The sequence below is a fragment of the Falco peregrinus genome, chromosome 2, assembly GCF_023634155.1.
Source record: "Falco peregrinus isolate bFalPer1 chromosome 2, bFalPer1.pri, whole genome shotgun sequence".
Lineage (NCBI taxonomy): Eukaryota > Metazoa > Chordata > Aves > Falconiformes > Falconidae > Falco > Falco peregrinus.
The window spans coordinates 124,103,352-124,130,574 of NC_073722.1; the positions used below are offsets into that span (position 1 = coordinate 124,103,352).

The window sequence follows — 27,223 nt, forward strand, 5'->3', positions numbered from 1 at the left end:
CGCTATTTCCCAGGATATACACACACATAAATTCTCCGTCTGCTGTAAGGCAAGAAACGAGGTTCATTTATCAAGATGTTTGTAATGAACAGATCAGAATATACCAAAGACAGCCAAGAAAACCAGTCCAGAAATGCTTCAGATTCTTGAACCACAAGCAGACGGGTACGGCAGGGTCCGCCGTTCCTAGCTGCAGAGCCGGAGCCTCCTTGTTGCTAAAGGATGGCCGTAACGCGCCTCTTCACACCGCGGCACGTATACCGAGCTGTACATGGCAGACCTTGTGCTCTCAGGCCTGGAGAGAGCGTCCGTGTCTGGGCTGCTCGTTACCCAGCCCTCCCCTCTTCCGCGGGGTTCTCCCACGGGCAGATCACCTCCTTCGCAGAGTCCTTACAAGCTCGGTGGCGGTTGTCCTCTCCCTCCTCAGAGTCTATGGGGTAGATCCGGCTCTCCAAAGGAGCATCCGTTTTTATTTGGAAGAAGCTGTGTTGTGAAATAAAAACTCATCACGCATACAGCACTTTTTGATGTGCGCTCGGAGACAGCGAACACGCAGCATGGAGTCTGGCTTTGAGTTTTCCACTGTTCAAACCCCAGATCCCAAAGCAAAACTCCTGGGCACAAGCCTGCAGAGATGGAAAACGAAGGAAATGTGCACTCCCAGCCCTTTGAAGCAAAACTGCTGTGTGACCCAGCTCTGGCACAGCCAGAGCGCAGAGCCAGGTGGAGCAGGAGCCCTCAGACTTATGCTTTTGAATTTATAACGTGGACTCGTCCACTTGGTCACCAGCAAAGGTGGATTAAAAGAGATTGAGGACATGTTACTCTTGGTGAGGGACATGGCCAGGATTTAGTTTCAACAGTGACAGTCTCTCCAGGCAACAAATCCCCAGATTATGAATATGAATATGAATACACATCCTGCTCTGGCAGGACAAACGTTCACGATCCCCCTCAGGATTTCTCCTCCCTTGTTACTTCTGTGTCTCCTCTGACTTTCAAACCACTAAACCAAACCTGAACCAATGCTCGAGAACAAACACAAACGTACGAGCGGTTTGCCAAATTCAGGACTCAAAAGCAAAACAGGAGGTGTAAGTGCAGGAGAGAGAAACCACCGGTGTGGCCTCCTGCCTGTTTCTCATCAAAAACCACATCCAATATGGGGAGCAGGTGCAAGGAGCCAAGGGGAAGAGATGCTTTTGGAGGCCTGGCCACGATTTGGGGCAGGCAGCACCAACGCCAGTGGTGGGTTTGAGATGCAACGGTAGGAACGGCACCATCAGCTGGGCTGGCCACATTCTCAGGGTGTACGGGGGCCCTGCCCCCCAGTACCGGAGCATCTCACCATCTTTGCTGGTGCAAAGATCTGGAGCTCATCTCCAAAGCCACCAAAATAACAAAATTGGTCAAACAGCTTCTGCTGCTTGTGCCGCAAGGCCCCACAGCCCATGAAGGTGCTTGATGTGGGGAGAAACATAACTTCATGCCGAGCTGGGGCTGCCTCGTGCAAGGGGCCATCACCTCCTCCGGCCTGCCCCAGCGCGTGGGGCTCGGGGACGCGGGCAAGGGGTGGCACGACTGCAGGGGGACACCAGTGCAGGTGCCTGGCGTCCCCAGGGGGAAGGAGAGGCCACGTCCCTGGCTATGCCACAGGTACCCCGAGCAGCCTCATGGCCCGCAGCTCCCTGGGGCCGGCGGGGAGGCGCAGCGCCTCCATTGCCTCGCCTGGCGCCAGGGAGGCGCAGGGCTGGTGCCCACTCCCACAGCCGCCATTACACCAGCCCCACAGCAGCGCACGGGGCGGGGGGCGGCAGCAGCTGACTGCAATACGAAGCACAAGGCCCACTTTAACGGGCTCAGCTGGCGCCATTTCAACCTCTACGTACAAACGGACACGGGACCGGAGGCGAGCCCTGCACGGGGGCTCAGGTGCCCGCGCGGTGCTTACCTGCTCACCGCTGCGGCGTCCGGCCGGAGCCGCCGCTCCCGCTCGCCCAGCGGCTGCACCTTCCCGTGGGGCACGGCCGGGCACCTGGGCGAGAGCGCGGCGAACACGGGCGAGGCCCGGCAGCCCCTCCTCAGGAACCGGCCGAAGGACAGGGCGGCCGTGCGGGGACCTGCCACCAGCGGAGGGGAAGGGGCCGGGGCCGGCCCCCTCGGGCTGCTGCTGGGCGCCGCCTGGGGCCTCGCTGGCGGGCCTGGGGCAGGCGGCGCGGTGGGGCTGGGCCGGGGGGCCGGGGGAGGCAGCAGGCAGCGATGGCGGGGTGTTGGTGCCAGCGTAGACAGCCGGGCGGGGGGCCCGGGAGGTGTGGTGGGATGGCTGCGGGGAGGAAAAGGAGAGAGGCTCGGTCAGGCCCCGGGGCACAGCATGCCGGAGGCTGGCCTGGCCTCCCCAGGCTTCGTCAGGAGGAGAAGGGCCAGCTGCTACCAGGAGAGACAGGGCTGAGCTGGGAGGCAGCCGATGGCTACCCTGGCCAAGCCTGGGCCAGTGCCCCCCTCTCCTGCAGCTCTGTCCCCTTCCCTGCTCCCCCGCAGCGGGAGAGCGGAGGTGTCACAATTTGCCCGTGGAAAGCAAGGGGGTCGCTGCTACCAGCCTCAGCGGTGCTGACAGATCGGCCCCACACGCGCTATGACACTGTAGGAGACACCAGCTTGACTCATTCCTTACAACAATTAGCTCTAGGCACGGAGGAGTCTGTTACCCCAAGAACGTGATCTTGGTTATGAATGGTATAACCATGTCATACCCAAAGCACCACTGTGCCGGCTGCCGCGGTGGCCAAGAAATAGGACACCGAGCTCCAAACCCTGACAACTGATAATACAAGAAGCCACATCTTGTGCTGAAGCCCCCAGTGTCCCTGGCTGGTGCTGTGAAGTCTCCAGCTCAGCTAATTCAGCCCTCAGGACAAGCCCAAGCACAGATGCATCAGCAGAGGACACGCTGCATGCCGGGGTGCCCCCCACCCTGCTTCCCAAGGACTCATTCCCAGCAGAAATGAAACGCAGCTCAAGTGTCCTAAGAGAAGCGCTGAGAGCGGAGGAACACAGAGAAAATGTATGCACGCATGGCAGAAAGATGACACAGTGAAGGGTGAGCACACTGAGACAAGACAGAGAAGGATGAACTTTGTTCTTTTTTCATTTTCTACATTTATTTTTATTAGACAGATGAATGCATGGAAGCCATGGCCAAGAAATGAAACAACATATTGCTCTGATTTCCAATGGAAACAAACAATTTCTTGGCTGGCACAAAGTGAGGTTCAGTTTGTACCATGGTCACACTTTGTACCAGCGACCTTCCTCTTCAGGGACCGAACAGCAAGGGACCGAGGAGCGGTACGCTGGGTCATGCCAGCTTATTCAGCCTCTAAGCAGAACAGAGCCAGCTTCTGCCTGCAAGTGCAGGCCTGGTGTTTCACAAGCACAGTGACTCCAGAGCATGCAGCATTAACCCACATCAGGGGGACAACGATGAAAAGCTGAGATGATGAAAAATCAAGAGAAAGGAATGGATAGAGGGAACATAAAAAGCAGAGCTGCAGACAAAATAGAAGTAGAATCAGAGGGACTGACTGGAACACACAGATTTGTTATTTATTATTTATACTCTGACTTGATCTTCCTCATGTTACTACATACTGGCAGTCCCAGCATGCTCAGTGCTCCCTGTTAAACAAACCCTGAAGAGACTGCAGAGCTCATCACATCCAAGTAGCTTTGGACCAACCCTGCTACATTCCTGAGTATCTTTCAGTGCTCTTATGTCAAGGTAGGTTGATGCTGCTCAGTATTAGACATTAATTCAAAAGAAATTACAGTCTGAGCCCGCTCACCCTTACAGCATTGCAAAATTTGCCATTGCTTCCACTGGGAATAAGGGCATCTGAGCAAAAGACTCATGCAACTTGGTTTCAATTCCTCTAAGAAGGTTTATCACCGTTAGGTCAATGGAGGTCAAGAAAATCTCCGTAGCTCAGCTGCAAAGCAAAGGAGACTAGTTCTGCAGTGATACCAGATCAGACCAGGTAGCCCCGATTCCTCCTCCTGACAACACACACAGGGAGGGCTAGAATTGCTGTTCAAAGCTGTTGGGGGAACAGCTATTGCCTGACTATCTTGCCTGCTCACAAGGGGCTGGTCTGCATGCACCCCAGTACCTGAGGGCTCCCACTCACATCCAGCTTCCTCCACCTCCCATTTCCTCTAAAATCGTACCAGCAGTAAGAACAGATGATCAATACAAACCAGAGTAAAGAAGCTTCCTGGATCTCAGTGCTTCCCACCCAGTTCCTCTGTTTCCTCTAAGTTTTAACAAACAAGAAAGCTTTTCTGCCCCCCAATTCCCTCTACTGGGCTTTGCAGGAATCTTCTCACTTCTGGTTATCATTGGCCTGGTCCAGTGACACTCTGGTTTCCCAACAAAGCCTGGAATCTCCCTGAGCTCTTTAGCACTAAGGTAGTATTTTAGGTTGTCTCATTCTAAAGAGCAAAAGAAAAAAAAAAAAAAAAAAACCAACACAAAACATACCACTACTTAAAGCTGAAATCAGCTCTGAACACCTCTACCCTGGTTCCTCCCTGCTTCTGGGCTACAAGCTGGAAGTACCCCGTTAGGTTTTTTTAACAACAGAAAATAGAAGAGCAGGAAAAAGACAAGACAAGAGGTAGGAAAAGTTTGATAAAAGAAACACAAAGCCATGGCTGCGTCTCTCAAGCCCTCCTGCAGGTTCCTGTGAGCAATGGCTTGCTACACCTGCACACCTACCTCATTGTGCAGGGGAGTCACGGGGGAGATCTCCTATGTCCCAGGGGCACTTGTGAGCATCCTTAAAATTCAAAGGGTCATCTAAACCTTCAGAAACACTCATCCTACCACTCTCACAAGAAGATTACCCTCAAGATCTGCCTCTGGCTCCACTGCACTGGCTAGGAGGTGCAGGATACCTGAAGTGAGGAGTGTACTCCTCTCAGTGGGTGGCCAAGATACACCCCTTGGGAGGGCACGCACGCCTCTGAGAGGATGGACACCAGCGTGGACGCACTCCGAGGTGGGCCACCTCACCCTGCTCCCTGCGGGGTCACAAGGACCTGAACCCAAAGGACTGGGACAGCTGAGCTTTACACTGCCTTGTGCCACCCCACCTCCTGGAGGAACAGGAGGCAGGGGGAGGCAGCTGGGCCACCCAACCTCCACAGGGAGCTCGAGGCACCCAGGAAGCACCCCCTCCTCTCCGAGGGGTGCAGGGAGGGAGCCGGGCCCTGCACCCCGAGTCCGGCACAGCCAGCAGCCAGGCTCCACCAGCACTCCCATGCCTAACCTGCCTGGGAAGCGACATCCGCGGCTCCAGAAGCCGTGGCAACGTGCGGAAGCAGGCTGTTGGCAGAGCCGGCCTGCAAACCTAAAGCAGCACTGACACCTTCAGGAAGGGGAGACGAAGCTCAACACCAGCTCGGCTTGTCTTTTCCCTGGGCTGTGCCCTGCGGGGCTCAGAGCCTATTTGGGAGGTTCCTTGAGCTGGCTCCTGCGGTCCAGCTTGCTCATGACCTGCGTGATGTCCACAGTCGCGGCGGCTTCTTTGGCTTTGGCCTCTTCCTCCCGCTGCCTCAGGATGATGGGGCTGGGGCTGGAGCGCAGGTGACGGCGTCTGAACGGGAAAGGGGAGCTGGGCAGAGAGGGAGTGAAAGAAGCAGGGTGTTACTGAAAAGTCAAAAGGCACCAAAAACTCACTCCCAGTAAGCAAATTTACCAGGAGGGCAAGCTCAGACACGGAGACATGTGCCACTATCACCCGCACAAAAACAAAGAAGTGCAATTGTGGATGAGGTGGTTCAAAGTAGGACTCAGTGACACGGTCCCACACATGAGCTACAGAACTGCTAAAAGCATCCAGGCGGTCCTGGTCCTCGTAAGTGACTCCAGGGCCAGGAGATGGCCGGTACCTCACTCCTTTTGTCGTGTTTGCACGTAACTCTCAGTGTGAAGCCAAACACCTGCCATGAGTGGAATTTTTTCTAACGCTTTCAGAGGATCAAGATAGGGACCAGTATAGGTGTTTCTGGTGCCTGTGATATGATACCCCAAAAACCCACTTGCTACCTGCTGCAGCAAAGCCATCACCGGCAGCAGGGGAAACAAGTGTTGAGCCACCTCTGGATGAGGTACTAGCTCTTTAGTTTAACCAGGATGCTGACCACTGAGTGTCCAGAACAAGCACTGATAAACACAAAGCTAGTCGCCAGGATTAACCAGCATCTACCAGGGATCTTGTGATGTGTGGCTCAGGGAAAAACTAACCAAACCCCAGGCAAGTCAGCAGGAGGGTTTTTTCCACTGACTTGAAATGCGCTTTAGATGAAACAATAGCGTGAAAGTCCATGATTCCTCTTTCTTGCTTGCTAGGTTGATGAGTGGAAGAGGAACAGAGAAAGAAGCACACCACCCAGGCTCGCTATGACGTTGTACACTCAGCTTTAAGAAGCAACTACACTTCAAACTCTTGATTGGGAAAGAGCCATTTCAAGCCTGCTGCTTCTAACGCCGTCTACCTTGTGCCAGCAGTCCCTCGCAAGTAAGATGCTGTTTATTCCCATGTGGCTGCCTGTCACCTTCGCCTTGCAGGGGGCAAGCAGCTTTGTCCGGGCAGAGCTGAGCAGAACCCACGGAGGACCCTGCAGTGGCTCTGTGTCTCCTCGGCAGCCAGTGTTTTGTGGGCAGGAGTTTTCCCATGCCCAGTACACAGCACTTTCTCCTTCCAGGAAAGGAGTTGTCATTAATTCAACAATCACAGCCTTTCTGAACAGACCCAACAGACAAGGCAGCCAAGCAATTGTCAAGTTGATCCTGACTGCACACAAGGCGCTTCCAAAGGGCTCACAAATAAACAGCACAATCAGTCTCAAAGCAAGGCATCTTCTTAGTGAAAAATCTTATTTCATTAAACAAACGTCTAAATCATAGTAATTTTGCTGCAACCCAGGCTTTTTCTACCCTTGCTACAAGAAAAACAAACCCCACAATTACATCCAGTTTCACTTGCCTTTTTTTGACAGTCTCTTGTGGCACAACAGCCTTGGCCAGCATTTCCTTGTATACTGGAGACTTTAAATAGCGGCCATAGGAGTCCTACTAGGAGAAAAAAAAGAGAAACTGGTAGTTATGGGCTGCAAACACCCTTATTAAAATCACCACCAAATACAACTGCTCAGGAGCCAGGGAGGCTGGGAACTGGATAATCTCCCCCAGCAGCCCAAGGGACTTTATATCTTGCAGGCAAATGTAGCTATTTAAACCAATACCCTTTCATCTTGGTGTAAAACTCCCAGGATTTTCCATCTCACAATAAAGCTTCCCAGGTAAGACCCAGACCAAAAGGTCTGAACAGAGCTTAGCCCAAGCCAGCGGTGTCTCACAGTCATTGGGAGGCAACGTGATTATGTTTCAGGAGCCGGACCTTTTTCAGCAACTGGTGAAAACCAGTGCAGCTCTGCTGCTTTCAGTGTCAACATGCACTAGCTGCTGCTCTGGCCCATAATACTCCTTCCGGCTAAGTGTATTTTGTGTCACTCATAAGGAGGAGTTACAGGTTATCTGTAGTTACCAGGATCTAATGACAGCCATGACATACTGTATGCTGATAGCAGCCCGCAGTCCGCTGCATCAGTCAAACCTAAAAAAGGGTGTCCATAAACACAACCACAGAAAAATGTGTGAAAAAACTCGGTAAAACTTAAGATGGGTCATGTCTGCCAATGCTGTTGGTACAAAACTCAGGCAGTTACATCACAATTGCTACTACCTTTCCCATCCACTGCTGAAATCCAGTTGATGCGGCACAGAGTGGTACTAACCGAGTCAAGTTAAAAGATTTGTTCAAGCTTTGAACGAGCTGGTGACCAAGCTGGTATTTTAGAAAGTAGGACTTCCAGCAGACACCTGACCTCCACCACCCTGGGCACAGCTGCCTTAGAGGGAAGAAGAAGCAGCAAAATACAAAGACCTGAAGCAGTGCTTGCTTAAGTCAGCAAATTCGAAGGATTTTCAAACAAAGGCCACTTGAAAGTGACAGCTGATAGCACACAAAGGCACGGAAAGGCCCAGAGGACTGGAATCCCCTTAAGGCTTTGGAAACAAATAACAAACCTTTTTCATCAGCATGTAAATGTGGGTCTGAGCAGCATCTAAAACATAACGATGAGGGTGCTTGAGGCCTTTGACAGTGATGCCCATTGTTGTGCCATCAATGTTAATCCAGCGCCTTGCTCCCGGAGCCAGGAAGAGCCTGCAACGAGAAGGAATCAACACTGCCATTAACAGCTGGAGAATTCCTGGAGATCCTGTCTGTGCATGAAAGGAAAAGTCCCTTCAGCTCCCCACTACAATCTGCTGTCCTGATTTTGGGCAGTCAGTCTCCTCTTCAACACTACAACATGTAGTCACTTCCTCTTGCCCTGTTAACACACAATATAAACCAAATCTGAGCCCACTGGAAGCAAAAAGGGCTTCTCCACTCTCCTCGTGGCAGCCCCAAGATATCTGCTGTTCCACACCTCTCAATTACATGCTAAGACCTAAACGTAATAGTGGAGAACAGAGAGGAAAAGTAACTATATAACAAAACAGTACTTAGGCTTTCATCTTCACAAGTTCATTTCCTACATAGGGACACTGGACAGTCACATTTGATGAGAGCTTACAAAGAAAAGTCTCAGGAATAAATAATGCGGAGAATGACAACGTGTGGAAGAAGGTTATGGGATTCATGTACAAAGAGCTTAAGAAATCAAGAAATTTTGCAATCATCACACTCACTTGTAAATCTCTTCTGCTTTTTCTTTGACCTTGGATTGGTCTCCATACTTGAGATCCTCACAGGCTTCCCAGAAACTCAGATTCTCTCCTGCGTAACAGGGATGCAGTCAGCAGAGAGCGAGACTGAGAAAAACACAATCCCATTTATTAACTCCTAAACTGAATGTATTTGACTCAGTGCGTTGGTCCTGATTCAGTCTCTGCAGTTCTTACAACCACCTTGAAAATCCCCTTGGGATTGAAGGAGGAATACAGCTTTCCCCTGCTCTCTGCTCGTTGACACCTAAGCGAGCTTGCGAATTCAGCCAGTTGCAGCTCGCCTGGGAGCAATCCCCACACGCGGGGAGTGCCCTGGGCTGTATTTTGTGCCCTGTGCCACTAGATGGTATTGCATGCACTGGCTGCAAAGCCATCGCCTCCAAAGTCACTTCTACTGCCTTTACTGTGCGACTTTGTCATCGCCTCGGCTCACAGCACCTACTGCAAAGGCATGGATTTCCACCACCGCTCTGTAGCGCAGGCAGGGAGAAAGACAGAGACACAGCAGACCCACCGCTGAACTCCTTCTTCAGGAACACCTGGAAGTTCTGCCGACCTTTCGGGTCTCGTATCAGCTCATTGAAATTGAAGGCCCATCGCTCCACACGCATTCTGGTGGGGACTTCCACTCTGCACAGGTTGAAAACAAACAGCATGGCCAGTTTCAAGTCGCCCACTTAATTGGCAGATTAATTAAAACCAAAATGCCCTTTGCTGGAATGCCAAGGGACTTCTCAGCACTATCCTGTTTTCCAGAATGCTGTAATGAGCTCCTGAAGTCAGCCCCCACTAAGCCAGAATTAAACAACTTGGTACACAGTGGGGTGAGGATTTAGCTCAGATTTACACTGCTCTTGCAATGACAGCCCAGCTTTGCTGCAGGTTTCGCTCAGTTCTGTTCTGGAGGAGGCACTGATTGCTGCCCAAAGCTTTGCTTCTTATAACGGCATTCTGTGAAAGTATCCTTTGGGGCTGTCTAATGGGATACCATCAGTCTAACAGGATTGCCAGTCTCAAATGAGAACCAGTAATATGTTGTAAGCTTCAAGCCCAGAGATGCCACTGTATAATTAGCAAACACTATCTGAATGGAAATCCAAGGGAGACCTCAGAGAAAGGATGGACTCCCAGTATGTGCCTCCAGCCCAAACTCTCTCCTGGGGTGTGTGCAAAGACCAAGGGCCAGTAGTTGAACCTAGAATTGCTACACCATTGGCAGCACCTAATTTAGCAATGTTAATGCTAAACCAAGGGCTACACCTGAGTGTAACTGGTCATATTCCATTCCTGTGCTAGGAAAAGCGGACTAGACTCACGCAAGGGGAGGATTAGACCCACTCAGCAGGGGCTGAGCGCATACTTCCATCATGAGTTTAGGAATTTCTGTCATGTTAAGGCAGGCTCCACTTGAGGAAGATAACGCTGGAAGTTCAGCACGGAGTATTCCCAAGAGACAGTTTCTTTAGCATGGCCAAGCTATGTCAGAAAGGGAATTGCTTCCCTGCTTATGATCAGAGACTAGATATCACACTGAAATCAGCGGTTCCCTTTTCTGATTTCTATCAGCATAAAGGCCAGTGTAAACCACAAGCTGACAAAAGCATACAAATACATACAGTTTTGAGTTGAGATCCCAGAACTCAGTGTCATCTGTTACCCAGGGGTTGCTGGGGAGACATCCAGACAGGATAGGATCATTGGAGAGAAACTGCTCAGAGTACTTCACAAGCCTGCAAGCAAATCCAACAAAATCAAAATACTAATTTGCAGGCAGAATTGCAGCCAGCCCCACTACAACCAAATAAGTGGTTGCACCAACCATAGATAGGTATCTTCAGAGGCGCAGCCCTATCAGCACAGGGACCTGCAGTGTAGCCCCTGCCTTCCTAGAAAAATTGATTCATTAGCTCAGTTCATCTTTTCCATTTCCCAAACAATAATCTCCTGGTTGTCTTTCAAAGCAGTCATTTTGTCAGTTCAAGTGCAGGTATATACAAGACTCTCTTCCATCACCTCCTTTTGCCTCTTCATTTCAAGGAAAGCGGGACTAAACCCCCAAATGCCTTCTGCCTCCTTCTCCAGGCCTGATCCTGTGCCGTGCTATGCCACACATTACAGAGAGGAAAGTGCCAGAGAAAAGGAAAGCAAGTGCTGTATTTGTTGAGGGTGGGCTCTCCACAGCCTTCCCATGGGGCGTGGGAGCGCCCAGGGAGCTGCAGGAGAGGCGAGGGAGCGCTGAGGGCACATCCAGGCTTCTCCTTTCCTCTGCTCACCTACCGCACAGCTCATTCCTCTGCAAATGACTCTGAGGGCTTGGCGTGAAGCAAAAATGTCTCTATCCTAGCAGGAACCAGACAAACACTTCTACCTTCTAAGTTGGCCAGACTCGTAATTACAACGGATTTCACTAACGTCCTGGAATTTTAGATTTCTCCTCCCTTTTTCACTCTTGAAAAAAATCATCTGGTTTCTGCATTTAAAATTCCTTCCAGGCCAAACTGCTTTCATGTGCTCAAAGCTTGGAGCGCACTGTCCAAGGGCCCGTTGCTAACAGGCACCTTGGCACACATCCTGCAATTATCCAATGCTACTGCACAAAGCATACCATAGGTTTGGCACAGAAGTCCTCGATGCTATCTTCTCACTGGAAATGCCAAGGCATTCAGCACCTGCATAATTCACTCCAATCCATATATTTTAATCAGGCTACAAATCTAAACCTGTCAACTCAAGTAACATTGCTCTGTCCTTTTAATGATTAGTGCCTCGCAGCTCCTCCTAAATCAATGGAATGCTCTGGTGCATGCATACTATCTAGTTGCTGCTCACATCCTCATCAATAATAATTTGATTTGGACCCAATCCTGCAGCTGAGACCCAAATTTCCTGAGGATTTTTTTTCATCTAGGTGATAGGCATTATCCTGTCAGAAGACTAGAACTAATGAATGAAAAGCTCCATTGCCAAACAGTTTAGTACCAAAAAAATTCCTGAAGGCAGCCAGGTGTCCCCAGCTCCAGTTCAGAGTTTGGAAAACTGAGGCAGGAGAGTTTTAAGTGACCTGGGAGTCAGTGACAGATGAAATGAGCAGAACTGCTGAGAACCACAACTTGCAAGGCGCCAGAAGACAGCAGTGCTTCCCAGACTCTTCCTCCAATTTCATTCATCCTCGACTGCCTTCTCCCAGGGAACAGGCTGAGCATCTAGTTTATCTTAGATTTGATATGAATCCCTGGGTGGCAATGACTATGTAAAACAGATAGGGACTGCAGCTCTAGGCAACTGGCCAGCACTTAAGATTCCAGGTAAGAAATGCCTGTGGCAAACACACTAATGGCTAATGCTAGGACTGGGAGCTTTGCACTTAATTGGCTTCATTAAGAAACTGATCAGGAAATACCCCCACTGAGAAGAGGAATTGCTAATTAATTGCTTGGATGTTCATGGAGAGGCATGTGTTCCTTCCTAACACAGAATAACCAGAGATCTCCCTAGCTCTGCTGCCTTCTGGTGAGCATCACTATATGAACAAGAACACACACAGGGGCTGAATCCAGCGCAGCAGGCTGGGGACTAGGAATGGGAGGATCAGTCTGTCTCCGCCGGTTACTCATCCCTCACAGGAACAAGCACAGGACAGACACACTGCTGCATCCTCCCAAGGCAGCCTCCACGCAGCCGCTTTTCCAAACTACAGAAATATACCAAGTTCCAGGCATCATGGTCCAGCCCTGACCAGTCTGAACATCTCTTGATTTCATAGGGCATCTCAACCAAGAGGCTGGTGCTGCTCTGCAGACATTCACAGCAATCCTCTCCTTAGCTCCAAGGGAGCCTCTTCATCATGACCGGGACTCTGATCCCTCCTCTGCCTTGCGCCTCCTGGCCCAGGCAATGGCACGGCCCGAACAGCACAAACAACACTGCGTGTGGCCACCACATCGATTCCCCTGACTGAGTCACCAGCTGCTGGAGAAGATAACTTCATCATCTCATGAGATAAGCACTGAAGACTAATTAACATGTGGACAGAAGGAAATCAGGACTTACCCTTGGAGAGAGACAGAAGATTTCACTCTGGACTTCATGATGGCCTGCTGATAGTACATGATCTGAGAGGGATCAGACATGTCCACAGTTAGGAGCATGGAGGTGTGAAGACAAGGCCACCTCCATCTGAACCTCAGACATGCCCTCTCCCAGGTACTGAGGGTACCTACAACAGGGACTGCTTCTTCCCTAATTCTTGGATATCCAAGGAATCACAGAATCCCTAAACTGTTTTAGTAAAATGGCTGTTTTCACTGAGCTTATTGCAAATGCCAGAAGAGCATTTTGCAATGTGCAAGTAATTAAAAAGCACTCTCCATGCTATATAAAAATTGCATAATATCTACCATTCTAGGCACCTACAAATGCTCTGGATAATTTAGCATATAATTATCATTGATCCTTGGCTGTCTCTACACTGGCGCCACTTGATGCATCTCCTGTGATTTCCCCACCACTAATTTTGATCTATTGGATTTTGCTGTCCTTGCTTGAGCCTTCCCGTCACTGGGAGAGCTGCTGGCTGCCTGCAGCGGGAGGTGCAGAGGCAGGAAATGTCCTGAAAGCACATTGACCAAAAGCTCCATTGAACAGAGACTCCGCCAGCCAAACCCAGGCATTTTTAAAACAGCTCATCCCCTGCAAAGGGGGGTTTCAGCCTCCATACAACACTGATGTAACCAACACATACGGGAGGAACACCTAGAAGTGAGGGAAGGACCACCACTTACCTCTCTTCTATAAACGTCCATAGTTTTTTTCTGTAAAATAAAGAACAAAAATCATTAAATTGGGACGAGTGCTTTAACTCGCCTTTTTTGAGATGTGAAAACACAGTTGCAGGGCTGCCGTTGTGGTGCAGTGCTCTCCAATTAATTCTCATTACAATTAAAATCAAACACAGCAGCTCAGCTAATCAGGGTATCATCAAAGCTAAGAGCATCCACACACCGTAAATCGTTCCATTAGCCATATTTACTGTTAATCGTTCCATTAGCCATATTTGCTGTTTAGCATCGCTTCTTCCATCACAGGCTGCCTGTATGCCTTCAATTAAGGGGTTATTCTAATGGAGCTAAAATAGATTCATTTACGAGACACAGATTAGATCATTCAATATTAGCTAAAGGAGACAGGAACCAACACATTGCAAAATATAAACACCACAATTAAAAGCCTCAGAAGCAGTATCTGCTGTGCAAAGGGTGTTTACGTTGTGATTTGAATAACTCAGACTATGTTACATGTCATCCACAAATGAACAAGCAATTGAAGGGAAGAAATTAACTGCAGGGTGTTTATTCACACAGCTTCCTTTGAAGCACAGTTACTTTGTGTGAAATAAACTTGAGGAGGCAGAAGGAAAGACAGGCTAAGTCAGGGATGCTCCCAGCAAGGCTTTAAAGGCTTATTGCAGTGTTTCAGTTCTTCACCTCCCATTTCAGCCAACAAGATCTGCATCCCAGAATTATTCTTCCAAAGTAACCCTGTTGCAGACACAGGTCTGCCGAGTGCCCTGGTGAAGCACACTTTGCGAGTGATGAGGGATGAAGCATTTGGTGTCGAATGCCGCAGGCAGCCTGCTTCTCCCACCTTCTCACCAGTGAGCCTGCACCCTGAGCTACCCCTGTTCTGGGAAAGGCAAGATGCTCTCCCAGGGCTGCTTTGTGAGGGGACCATCGCGGGGACACTGGTACAGATCTGCTTTGGCATTTTAACTATCGTCGTCAGTCCTGCTCAGGAAGGAGAGACTATTCTCTATATGGAAGAAAAATATGCCTATTTTGCTGAAACATGGTTGGTTTCGAGAAGGCACACTCACGATTTCAGCAGCAGGAGCCAGATATGCAGCAGATCAGCCAATCTGTAGCACTACCATGAAGCCAGCCCATCTGATCCCAACACCAACCTAGCCTGGCCAGCGTAGTACTAACAGAAAACCTCACTGTGGCATTGCAAGGGGACAAAGCTTTGTCTGCTGGAAATACCATGACCAGCTCTGAATGACTGTGGTGCACACAATCTCAGCAGGGAAAAACAGGAAAACAAACAGTAGCTGCACCAGCTGCAACGCTCTGCTGGCCACATACAAGGAACTGCATGTGAGGGGGTAAGGGCTGACACATCAAGGGGGAGAAAAAAAACTCTTGGACAGCAGAATCATTGGTCACAGGGCTGTACAGCTTCCCTTGCTGATTCAAAGGCTCCTGGGACATCTTATAAAATGACAGCAGACACATGGACTAAGGAAGAGCTTTTCACCCTTGTCGGCTCTTAGCTGCACCCCTGATGCCAGGCCACCTTCCACGCAGACACCATTTCTTCCCCCCATTTCTACAGTGTCATCATTGTTTCAGATAAGACTGTAGAAACAGAAGGAAAAAAAAAAAAAAACCAACAAAAATCACCTGCTGGCACAGAGAAATTCGCTGCATTTACTGTCCTAGAAGTGTCCTCTTTAGAGAACTTTGTTTCTGTTTCAGGCCAGCTATTTCCTGCACAATAGGAGTTCCCTGCCTCCTTGGGGAACCCAAGATACAAAACAGGCCCCATCAGATTTATAAGTGCTGGTTGAACTGTTTCATTTGATGGAATTTAAGTGTGGCTAGGGCATTTACTTTAGGAAAATCAACACATTAAAATCATTAGATGGTTTGAAAAGGCCCCTCATTTCTTCCTCCGTTTTGGCAAGTGGGTGCCTCGGACAGGCCTGGTGCAGCAGGGTGAGGAAAGGTGGATGCTGGCACAGTGGCTTGAAGGCAGTTCACGTGGTAGTAAAGTTGTGTTATCTTCTACAGGGTTCTTAGAGGCAGGCAGCACATCACACACACACACAAGACAAACAGCTGGTGGGAAAAAGAAAAAGAACACAGTAAATTAAATGTTATATAGAGCAAGAAAAATGCCATCACAACAGAAAAATTCTATGTGGGTGAGTAAAAATCAAACTTAATGCCACATCTGCAAACAAGGAAAGATTTATTTTTTTTTTTTAAAGTGCATCCTACAACAAGGATCCCCTCCTGCCTCAGCCTGAGCATGCAAGTCAGCCCTCTGGATAGTTGGTCCCGGGAAAATCAGGGAAGCTTTGGTGGGGGTGGTCCACAGTGGGCAGGGGATTTGCCAAGGCTTGCACAGAAAAGGGGGCTATGGCATGAGAAGGGCTGAGCACCACTGAGTAGTGGCACACACTGAACTGGAGTAGAATCAAAGGGGAGCCCAGCACCAAACATCCTACTGAGGGGTGCAAATGCTGGCTGTGCTCAGCTCTTTCCAGTTCTCAAATCCACAGTAACTGGGAAAGACCTCAGCTGTTTCACGCCACAGCTGAACATCATTTCATTTCCCTTTCTCCCATGGTGCTCCTGTGACCAGTTGCCAATTTAGCTGCTGGTACAAGGGACCCTGAATACCTTCTGTGCCCTATGAGCACTGCCACTTGCCCCCCCATCCTATCCATCCTTACCCCCTGCTACTGACAGCAGCAACACCAAAGCGTCCTGTACCCTCCACCCACCCTCCCTTCTTTGGAAGGAAATAATATTTGGAACAAAAGAGTCATTTCTTATAATGAGATTAATTTTGCAATGCCCTTAACAAGTGACTTATCGCAATTACCACGGATAAGCTCCCCAGCCCTGCAGGCTTCAAATCAAAGTGGCAATTAGTAAAAGACCTCAGCCTGTCTCAGGCAAGTGCTGCGTGCTGTTCAACATCCTCCTCCCTGCAACATACAGCAGCACTTGGACACCGTGCACAGCCTCGTCACACCCCACTGCCACCAGCTGAGCACTCCCCATGCATGCAGGCAGCGGCTGCAAAGCCGAGCTGGGAGCCAGCCAGGACCTGCTCAAGAGCCCTGTGTCCAGAGCTGATCCACATGGCTGAAGCAACCAGCTCCTACAAAAGTTGGGACATCTGCTAATTTCCAGATAACCGTTCACACGGACCTCCTCTGCTCTCAGTGTGGGTCTTCCTGACCACATCGTGGAGATAATAGTCATTACGTTTTCGCCTGTCTGGCCACCGTTCTGTGTTTACAGAGGTCGTCAACAGCTGGACAACAGCTTTTGTGTGTATGTCCAGGTGGAGCTCGGAGTGAAGAACAAGGACAGGCCACTGTCATCCAGGGCTCATTTTGGACTCGGGCACTGCATATCACACCTGCACTCTGCCCCGAATGCCGCAGTGCTCCCTGTCCGTGCCCACAGCTCGGCATGCTGCAAGGATTAGCCTGGGGACCCTGCACAGAGCACCAGCCACTGACCACGGGACAGTGCCAGCACAGCTCAGCCTCCTCTGCAGGTCACTTTACTGCAAAAACCTGTGGGTACTGCCTCTCTGACACTGCAGTGGCAAACTGCACTCCGGCATGCACACAGCTCTCTTTCTGTGCACATGAGCACCTCTCCTCTGCTGCACGTGTGGGCCTTTCCCTACACACAGCCAGCTGAGAGCCCTGCACACCAGAGGAAAATTCTGCATCTAGTATAAGATCATCTCAACGTGCATCTCCACTGTGCTAGTGCTTCCAGCGCAACAGCTAGAAATCAAATTTGTAACAGTTCATATACCCAGTTTCGTTCAAATTGCTGGTCGTCCCCATCTATCCGCTTCTGACCCTGTTATTTCAAAAGATGTGATGGATGCAGCAGAAGTTAGGTGTTTATCTGGCAGCCAAACTGACAGAGACTTATGAAATTAAAGGCCAGCAACGACTACGAAGATCTGTGGCTGATTTGTTGCGTATAAGAAGCCAGGGCATTTCATTCAGTAGTCCCGGAATACAGTGCGGTGATACCTGGCTAAGCTAAAGCATCTTTCAGAAATACTGGTTACAGGAGGCAAAAGCTGAGTGTGTACCCGCAGGCACAGACACGGCCTCTGGCAGTTGCCTGGTAACTCTCTAAGCAGTGAGGCTCAACCAGGAGCCTGAGACCTGGGGTAACAAAAGGCTAAAGCATCTCTTAATTAGCTGTCCAATGAATGGCTACTTCTGCCTTACTCCTCCTGCCCAGCTACAACTTCTAACTCATTATAACCCGAGGGATGCCCATGGGTCAATAATAAAAGTCCCCTTCAAAGGAGTGCGAGCACCTGTTTAACCCCAGAGGACATTATCAGTTAGGGAGGGAGCAGCCCACCAGAAGGTCTGAGGCAAGCGAAAGACAGATGTTCATGCCAATACCAGCTTCAAATAAGTCATTCTGAAGTCAGAAGTTAATTAAGACCAGGAATATTTTCCTTCTCAGCTTTCAAGATAAAGACAACTAATTGACCAACAAAGCGAGGCTAGATTGAGCGGGAACAGAGACACAAATCAAATAAATGGGTGCTGGATTCATGCACTCAGTTTCTTCTCCCATTGTTTCACCTATGTCAGAGCCAGAGGCTGGGCCCACAGAAAACATCAATAAAACTCTGCACTGCCTTCAGCAGGGGGGAGATACAGCCCACAAAGCACAGTCAGCTCAGCATTTATCAGCAGAGCTTGGCCCACCCTTTCTGCTTGCCAAAGGCTGTTGAGCCACAGGTGTTTGTGAAAGCAGCCTGCAGAAATAAAATTTTTAAAGAGCTGCTAGTCCAAAGGTGGCTTATGTGGACTTTTGGCTGTCTCATGTATTGTCAATCACTTGTTCAAAAGCAAAAAAAGGAGCAAGAACCTTCTATCTTCAGCTCAGCCTCCAGAGAGGAGGCATGGCTCAGGGACCAGCTTAAAGGAGAAAGGCAGTGAAGTCACCCCAAAACTGGTGTCCTTTGGCTCATGCCCTCTTTGGAGCCCCTGCTAACAGGGGGAACTGGCCATCTCCCTATGTCCAGGATGGGAACTGAACAGAGATTCCTTACTCACTTCCTCTGTGCTACCAAGCACCTGGCAGATGGCTACGGGCTTTCAGACCGTTTGCAAACCTAAAATCTCCTTCCATGTCAGCTGTAAAACTGTGGGCGAGAAGTTGGCTAACTCCTCTCTTCTATCCCTCTCTCTTTCCACCACTCCTTTTCTCTTACACACAAAACACATACAAAAAAGGCTTTTGGCAGCTGCTACTTAGAGCAAGAAAAAATAAAATACACCCCAACCCTACATTTTGCTCTTTTTCAGTCTCTATAGCAACAGAACGCAGTTGGCCAAAGCAATTACTCTGCTTCTGGCTGTTGAGATGTTTAAAGGCTGTTACAAAAATGAGAAGTTGTGGGAATACAGTGAGTGTGATCGCAGTAACATTTGCATTTAATTGCTGAGAGAGACTTTGACTTTGCTTCCAAATGAACACCATTAAGTGCACAAATACAGGATCACTTAAAAGGACTGATGGAGAAAGAGAAGAGCAGCTCCAGCTCCTCATCCACTGACTGCATTTGTCCTACAGTGGACTCTGAACCAGTCCCACCCAGTTACAGCCTCCATGGTCTCAGTTCATCAATTCTGTCTCCTTACGGTCTAGCTACACAATATGCATCTTTATGTAACGTTTTGTGTCTCCTATCCACCACACCAACTTCTCCATCTTCTTGCCACACGTTACCCTTTTGCAGGTATTCTGTCATTTTAATTTAAACCTGGATCTTTCCACTGATCCTTTACACCCCACAGCCCCATACAGTTCATTCAGCACTAATAAGAAGGCAGCAACGAGCATCTGGAGATAGAGAATTCCTTAATTCAGCTTCACCAGCAAAGAAAGCATGTTCTGTAGCCAAGTACTCACACTAACTGGTGTGGCAAGAAAGCTGACTAAGTATTTTCAATCCAAGAGGAGCTGCCAAAGCTTATTTTGAGGCCCCCACTCCCCAGATAATGAGTCTGCTTCAACCCCTGGCCTGTTCGGCTGTCACAGCTGAGCTGACTCACTCGGCCTGCGGTGCCCAAAAAACAACAATCCCAGGGACACTGTCTGGGTCCTCCCAAACAAATTCAGTAGGTGTGAAAAAAAGATACAAAACAAAACTGTCTCACCTGGTTTACCTTATTTTCATTGGGATCCGTTACGCGGTCTAATCCATACTCTAGGACATCTAGCATGCCGGGCTGTTACAAACAAGAAACACCAACAGCTTTGTCACTCATTTGTTGTAAAGTCTGTGGTTCGTGCAAATGCATGAGGAGACCCCTGAGCCCCAAAGGGCTCCTGGGCAGCAGTGCCCTGGGGGAGCTCTGCCTGCTGAATCTGGGAACACCCCGCTCTGAGCACAGGTGCTGCAGCCAGACCTCCCTCCCTTTGAGAGCACCTCTTTGGAGCCCCTGCTGACACCTTTGAGAGCAACCAAGAAAGGTAGTGTGGATCCAGGGCAGGCCTGGGCTGGCCCCTTCCCTGACGAGAAGCGACAGGAGGCACAGCCTGACGGCCATGCCCACAGCCGTCCTCTTAGTGTGGAGGAGTTTGTCCCAGGTGGCTGCAGGGAGGGCATCGCTAAGGCACTAACGCCACACACTGTCATCCTCTACTTACAGGAGTTCGGTTCACAAGCCAGTAGGCTCTCTCCTGGCAGTCCAGGGCATACCTGTCCGCCTTCTTCCGCTCCTTCCCTGCCCTGCAAAGCCAAGAACAGGATTTGATTCTACCAGGGGAATTCATTCGTTTTACTCTCCTAAAACCAGTGGGATGAGAAAGGAGGCACACCTCCAGTCTCCCCTGCCCCACGGGTCCCAGCCTGACTACGTGATGCTCTGATGCAGCCTCCTGACCACATCTTACCCCAGCTAATTCTGGACTGCAGATCACGCTGTTCACATGGCCACACATGACTGTAGCTTTTGAGAAATCATCATCTTCCTGAGCTCAGCTGGGAGCAGACACATCCTCTTTTGATTAGACAGACAGCCCTTTGGTAGTTTTATACTAACAGCCTGCTACTTGTGGTCACTTCTGCTGCCTCATACTTATCCATCTGCAATGTCCTGAGGCAGTATCCGAGGACTGCCATGCAGAGGTACATCCTTGGACACGTCTCACCTCTGTCTCACAGTAAAGGAGGGCGCTTCTCACAGAAATGATTTGGAAATGGTACCAAGCAGTGTTCCCAGGCACTAAAACCGAAATCACCTCTTTATTAAATGGAAGAGGCACTAGCATGGTTTGGGCTTGGACCAACTAATCCTTTCCCAGAAAAGTCCTAAGCACAGTTTGGGATTTAGCATGGGCAAAGGAGCATTCCCAAAAGGCTGTTTGCATGTGGCCACCCTGCTGTGGTTAACAGGGTGGATGCAGGCTGTTCTGCACCAGTCTGCCCCAGCACCATCATCAAACAGCCTCAGACGTGTTTAATTTACTAGTTCAGACAGTCTCAGTATCTAACTTTAAAAATGCATTTGGCATCCCTTAGCCAAAGTCTGACCTCCATTTACAAGAACAACAGTCTCGTGTTTAATGAGACAGTTATCTGATGAGCTGTATTCTGATGACTTGGCTACCATCCCAGTGAAGACAGAAACACTGCTGAACAGCAGAGGCAGTGCCTGCCATGCTGGGAGGTAAAAAAAGGTAAAAGAAATCACCAGAAGTAGGAAAGATCCTATCTCCAAAGGAGTAATCCCATCTCACGTTCACTAAACTTTCCTGGGAATGTAAAGGATTCTGCTTCTAAAAATCAAATAATTTTGGCTGGGTGCCTAAGTATGCACTTCAGAGTTTTCTCCAGAAGTCTCTGCTGGGAACATTTATGGCTTCTTGATTCAGGCCATTCAGTTCAGCTGTGAGACATGTGCAAGTAATAATTGAACCAGACCAATAACAGGTCCTAAGCCCAGTAGCGTGATCCACAAATGCTCATGGACAGCCCTGAGATAAAAGAAGCCGCCTCTAATGAGGGCTTGCACGCTGCAGCATCAGACTCTGGCTTCTTCAGGGTGTCGCATAAGGTGCAAAAATCAAAACCTCCCCTTGCACACTTACGCATGTGCAAAAACCATTTGCAAAGAGGCATGCAACTGTGTCAGCAGGGAAGGCACCCACCCCCGCCTGTGCTCTCACAAACCACACCGATTGCACATCTTTGGTGGACAAACACAGGTATAGAGAGAAACTCAGGTGCAGTGGGCGAGGGTGAGGCTTTGCAAATGGGCATCCAGTCATTTGGAAACATCTGAACTCCTTCACTCACAGCTTGTGAAGCGAACCAAGTTTCCTTGTTATATGAAAAAAACCCAAGCTGACCAAGGCAGGTTTGTTTCACGATCTTGATGGGCACTTGCAAGTTACTTTAAAGCTGTAGTTTATGTTTTAAAACTGTAATTTAACTGTGTACCAAGACAGCGACACTCTGCCTACTCATACCCTCCCCCAATGATGCAAATAAGGGAACACAAGTCAACTCACTTATACTGCTCCTTGGCCTGCATAATAACAAAATCCCACTTGTAGTTTATTTTTTGATTGAGCATGTTGTAATGTTCCTGGAATAAAAATAAAAAAGCAGTTAGTGTGAAAATTCTGGACAAGGCACTCCCATGCTAGGGTTTTCTTGACTCTCCATAGCTCAACTAGGCCAGGCCAGCAACCAAGCCAAGAAATCTGGATTGTTCTGAACGTAATTACAGGAATTGCAACAGTTCAAAAATACCACTGCAAGGAGAGCAATTACCCCTGCTAAAATTATCATTGACTTCAGAGTATTTTCCTGTACTGGCCACTTTTTCACTTCCAAAATTTTGGCTTTTGACACTGCTGGAGTAATATTTCATGCAGTTGAAGAGGTAATTTTTTGCCATGCTCCATTCATTTGCAACAGAGGGCTAAAGCTGTAGCAAATGAGGGGCTTGCAATGGAACAAGGGCAACATCTTTACCTTTTCATATTCTTCTAAAATCCCTTTCCTCTTAATGTTCTTCTTTGCTAAGTAAATTGCTGTGGAGGGAGAAGCAAATAAGCTTTCAGTTACACTCAGATCAACAAATCAAGAATAATTAAAAATTTACCCACATGGCAAACACAGAAATCTTTGTCTTCTACAATATCTCCCCAGGCACGAGCTCCAAGCTCACTGAAGAAAAATGAACTTGGTGGCTTCGCTTTGTCACTGATGCTTCACAAGCCAGTGCCCAGGCTGGGAACAGCCACACAGAATGGGCAGCACGTGCCTTCTGCCAGCAGTCACTCCTCCTTTGGGAACTCCGCCAGGGTTTCACAGGTCAAAGGATACTGGACCAAATCTTTAAGACGCTGAGGTTCTTCACAGTTTGACCTCCAAGTTTTCTGAACATAGGCTAATGTTTTGCTCAAAGTTCTATTAAAAACATTCCAATCTAAAACGGGCTTTTTTATTTCCCCAGAAGATATACAGATATGTAGATAAAAGCCACAGAAGACACTCTTGGTATAAACAAATCAGTCTGTGAACTGCACAGCCCACAGGAGCAAATTCATGACCAGTCCTATAATAAAAAGCACTATAAAGGCAACAAAAAATTGATATGGAAAGAGACATCAGGAAATACTGGAAGCCACTGTGCATTATGTAAAGAAAGTACCATCTCCGAGTGCAGGGCTTGATCCAAATCTACAGGAAGACAGTCTTGGGCTCAGATCCAGGAATACACTTAACTACTCAGGGAAATCTAACCTTGTGTTTAAAGACTTCCCTACCCAGCAGGGTATTTCAGATGAGTTCCAGTCTGATGGATCTTAGTGGAACATAAGAGAAGCTTAAGCACTTTCTCTCACCAAGGCCACCACAAAGTGGTCACATCCAGAGCATTCCCTCAGTTCAGCATTACTGAGAATTATTCACAAAACAGTATGAAAGAAAATGCAAGGGCTGGTCATCGCATGTGGACACAACACAAAGAGATGAACAGCAAACACAGTGCAGGACTGTATGCAAACACACATGGGGTTGCACTACACCTCCTAAACACGCACAACACTACCACTTACCATAGTCTGTGTCATCAGCAGGCCAGCTCTGCACAGGCCAGAAATAGGGGGTCTGCAGAAAAACAACCCTTTTGTTAGTGCACAATAGCCTCGAACTCATGCCAAAAGGCACGCAAGCACCATGCACACTGGAGGGAGAGGAAAATTCTCCTCTGCTATACTCAGAGCCTCAGCTCCTTAGCTGTGTGTCAGCTTGCACAGTGGTGCGGGCCAGTTACAGCAGGAGAACTGAGGTCAGGAGACTGCCAAATCAAATCCACTCCTGCTCTGCAGCCGGTTAATATGGACAACCTTTCACTGCTGCCTGAGCATTCAGACTGAGATGCTGGAGCCTGATTTGGCATAGCGCGGGAACCAGACTCCTCTTTCAAAGTACCAACAAGGGTACCCTCATTTCCCGTCGTAGTGGAAACAGTCCAACCACAAACCTTGATAACATCCCATTATTACTGTGCCTTTTGTATATTCATTATTCAGTCTCCCCAAATCATTCTATTTCCAACCAGCGACTCCATTTGCTACTTTAAGACCTGGAAGGCACACACATTTGGAACAAAGCACAGCTATTTTGAAGTTGAACAAAGTACAACAATTTAGTTTCCCTATAAACTGTAATCTGACACATGGAACTGGAGGAACTGGCCTGAGGCTTCTCTGTGGATCCCTTCCTCCTGCATGCTGAACTACTAGCACGGCTAGACAGCATAGCCTCCATGACTACAGCTCCTGGGCAACTGCCCCAGCTGCCTGTTCTAAAAACTAGTGCTGAACTCCCTCTCAGTGGATTTAAAGAAGATGTAACTCACTTGAAACCTGTACAGGCTGCCATCTGTCTTAAGGGTGAGATTCTTTGGCTCCTGAAGAGGGTAGATGTATCCATATTTGACAAACAGGTCCCCCAGGTGCAGTGCCTCTGAAAACGGAGAAGGCAAACATTCTGAGTGCACCAAAACACTGCAAAGGTGAGCTGCTACTCAGGACAGAATTCATCTAAGAGGTTTTGTCTATGGAGACCTTAAAGTTTTACAACTCTAATCTGAAAAAGCCTCAGTTTTTACATTTCTACCCACCTTCCTGAGTGATCTGCAAGCGTTGGAGAATCCACTGCAATATATCATTACCTGTAAAGCAAAGAAAATGTCAGGTGCTTGAAATCAGGAGTGTGCCCAAATCCATGGGCAAAAACAAGACCTCTCCAGTCCTCACCCCTCACTGTGCTCTGGATCACACCGAGCGCAAAGACCCCTTCTTGCGAATGTGCTTTCAAATGCACCACACAAGAGAAACAGAGATAAAATGCACTGCCAGTACCTCACTGGCCATGCTGTCGTTCCAGCTTTCTCCTGACCAAGCAGGCATCAGTCCCTGGCAGAGTGAGCCTGAGGCAGGCAGCAACCTCAGCATGGCACAGTGTGAGAACGCAGAAGCACATGCGGCCTGAGCAACACTTAAACCCTCATAACTGGTTTAGAAAGGACTTAAGCAATGCAACAGCTTCCACAGCCAGGGAAGGGGAAGTGCCCCTTGTTTTGCACCATCTTGTCTTGAAAGATTCACTGCAAAGTATCTCCAGATTCACAGAGCACAGTCCCGTCTCAGTTTTAGTAAGAGACGAGTGACTGGTCCCCTCGACTCCTTTTAAGAGTCACAGCTTCCCCGAGTCTCAGATCCAAGCTGTAGTTGTAGTAGTAACAGCACATTTCAAAGGGAAACAAGATTTCTACATTCACAAACACTTCACCCCTCCCAGTTCTTTTGTTGGAGTGTGACCAGCCATAGTCAGCATAAACCTCCAGCAGTTTTAGTTTTATGTTCCGAGGGGAAAATCTCATGAACCTCCTTCCACCTAAACAGCACAAAAATGCACTCATTCCCTGATCAATTATTGGTCTTTTCCTCCTAGGATTGCAGATTGAGGTGTTGACCTTTCTTGACATTGCAGTGATGACTTAACTTTCTAATAGGGGCTCAGAGCTCTTATCCTACTGCCTGCTTCCTGAAATAGATGAAATTAAAGGATTATCTCATCATTCATTTCTAGACAGCTCTCTCGGTAAGCATTTTCCCCCAAAGGTACACATTTAACATGGAGGTTTATTTGCCTTTTCTGTTGTGAGCCATTTTACTGACACTGAATTTAACTAGTTAGCTTCCTGCATGTGAAGAGCCAAGCTCTCTTCAGTGGGTCTGTGTCCACTGCTCTGACATCTTCACCATTCCCTCAATAAACACAAATCAGTCTCTTTTGCAACATGCAGAAGCCAATCAATATATATGCAACTTGTACAGCACGAAAAATATCATGGTTCAGGGAGTGATGACCGTCATGCAAGAAGACTGCAACTCACTTGCCTATCAGAAGTTGACTAAAATTTCTGACATGCAAGAGGGAACTTGTAGCAGTTTTGGGGAATGAACCAAAAATAAAGCAGACAGCATGCAAAGAGGATGAGTGTCAATGGACATCCTCTCTCCACACCATCTAGCCATGGACTTTTGGGAAGTGGTATTTTACATTGGTCAGACATCAAGAGAAGTACTTGTTCCCCCTGCACTTAATCTAGGTGGCACGTTATCTTCAGTACAGGAAAATCTTTTCTGCAGCGCTGCCTTAACTATTTACTAACAGCTAGGGGGGGCAAGGCCAGCTCCTTTGCAGATAGATGCAAAGCACTCCACCAAATTCAGCTGCAGAATAGCTGTGTAAGCTGGGATATGGTTTGTACTGTAATGCATGGAGGGTGCTGCTGAGAATGAGCTTCAGATGTCATCGAAGTTCTCCTTACCCTTTTTCACTGACTGACTGTGCCCATGGGCAAGTGACTTCATCTCAGTGCCTCTGCTTTCTGATTAGAAAAGAAGAAAAAAAATTGGGGCAAACAACACAGAGGGCCTACCGGGCTTTGCAAATACAGCCTGGAAAAATTAATCTATTTGGCTAAGTTGTCTCCTGAGTTGCCTGAAGCAAGCTCTCTGGTTTCAGCAGGAGGTTTTGTTCTGAATTTCAAAGGGCTGCAGAAAGACCAAAGCAGGAGGGGGAAACTCTGGTACAGTATGTGTGAATATTTATAACGGAGGATCCTTCACAAGAGCTTTTGTGGAGGCTTGGAGAAGAGGGAAGCAGAGGTACTGACAGCGCCCCGTGAAAGGAGCTAGCAGGCACAAAGGAGACTGCGATAAGAGCTGCCTGTAACGCTGCACGCGACACAGCACAGCTCCCCATCTGTTTCTCCTTCAGCCTGCTTGAAGGAGGAAAAGTTGCCACTTAGAGGCAGAGAAGTGGGCTGAATATTTGTTCTTTTCCTGCGTACTGAAGAAAAATTATTATTAGCAGAAAACATTAAAGTGAGACTAATTGTTTATGGCTCATTTCTGAAGTACCATCTTTCAGTCAGACGCCAGGCTGCCCGTTTTAATCAGATTTTAACATTTATCTTTACTT

The 27,223-nt window shown here is 48.5% G+C and overlaps 1 protein-coding gene across 4 annotated transcripts in view; it reads right to left on the reverse strand.

Annotated features, from left to right (window-relative positions):
• Nucleotides 1–340: 340 nt before the first annotated feature.
• RGS9 (regulator of G protein signaling 9) overlaps nucleotides 341–27,223 on the reverse strand; it is a 33,740-nt gene continuing 6,857 nt past the window's right edge. The window contains exons 3-19 of one of the 4 annotated variants that reach the window (XM_055796626.1): nucleotides 24,852–24,902; nucleotides 24,588–24,694; nucleotides 23,782–23,833; nucleotides 22,694–22,752; nucleotides 22,225–22,301; nucleotides 20,359–20,440; nucleotides 19,875–19,937; nucleotides 13,639–13,668; nucleotides 12,908–12,969; nucleotides 10,474–10,587; nucleotides 9,372–9,487; nucleotides 8,819–8,906; nucleotides 8,150–8,288; nucleotides 7,047–7,132; nucleotides 5,555–5,672; nucleotides 1,952–2,323; nucleotides 341–626 (exon numbers count right to left, since the gene is read on the reverse strand). In XM_055796626.1, the coding sequence (XP_055652601.1) occupies nucleotides 507–626; nucleotides 1,952–2,323; nucleotides 5,555–5,672; nucleotides 7,047–7,132; nucleotides 8,150–8,288; nucleotides 8,819–8,906; nucleotides 9,372–9,487; nucleotides 10,474–10,587; nucleotides 12,908–12,969; nucleotides 13,639–13,668; nucleotides 19,875–19,937; nucleotides 20,359–20,440; nucleotides 22,225–22,301; nucleotides 22,694–22,752; nucleotides 23,782–23,833; nucleotides 24,588–24,694; nucleotides 24,852–24,902 (1,736 nt within the window). In that variant the 3' untranslated portion in view covers nucleotides 341–506. The other 3 variants (XM_055796627.1, XR_008745906.1, XM_055796628.1) reach the window with 3 other exon arrangements.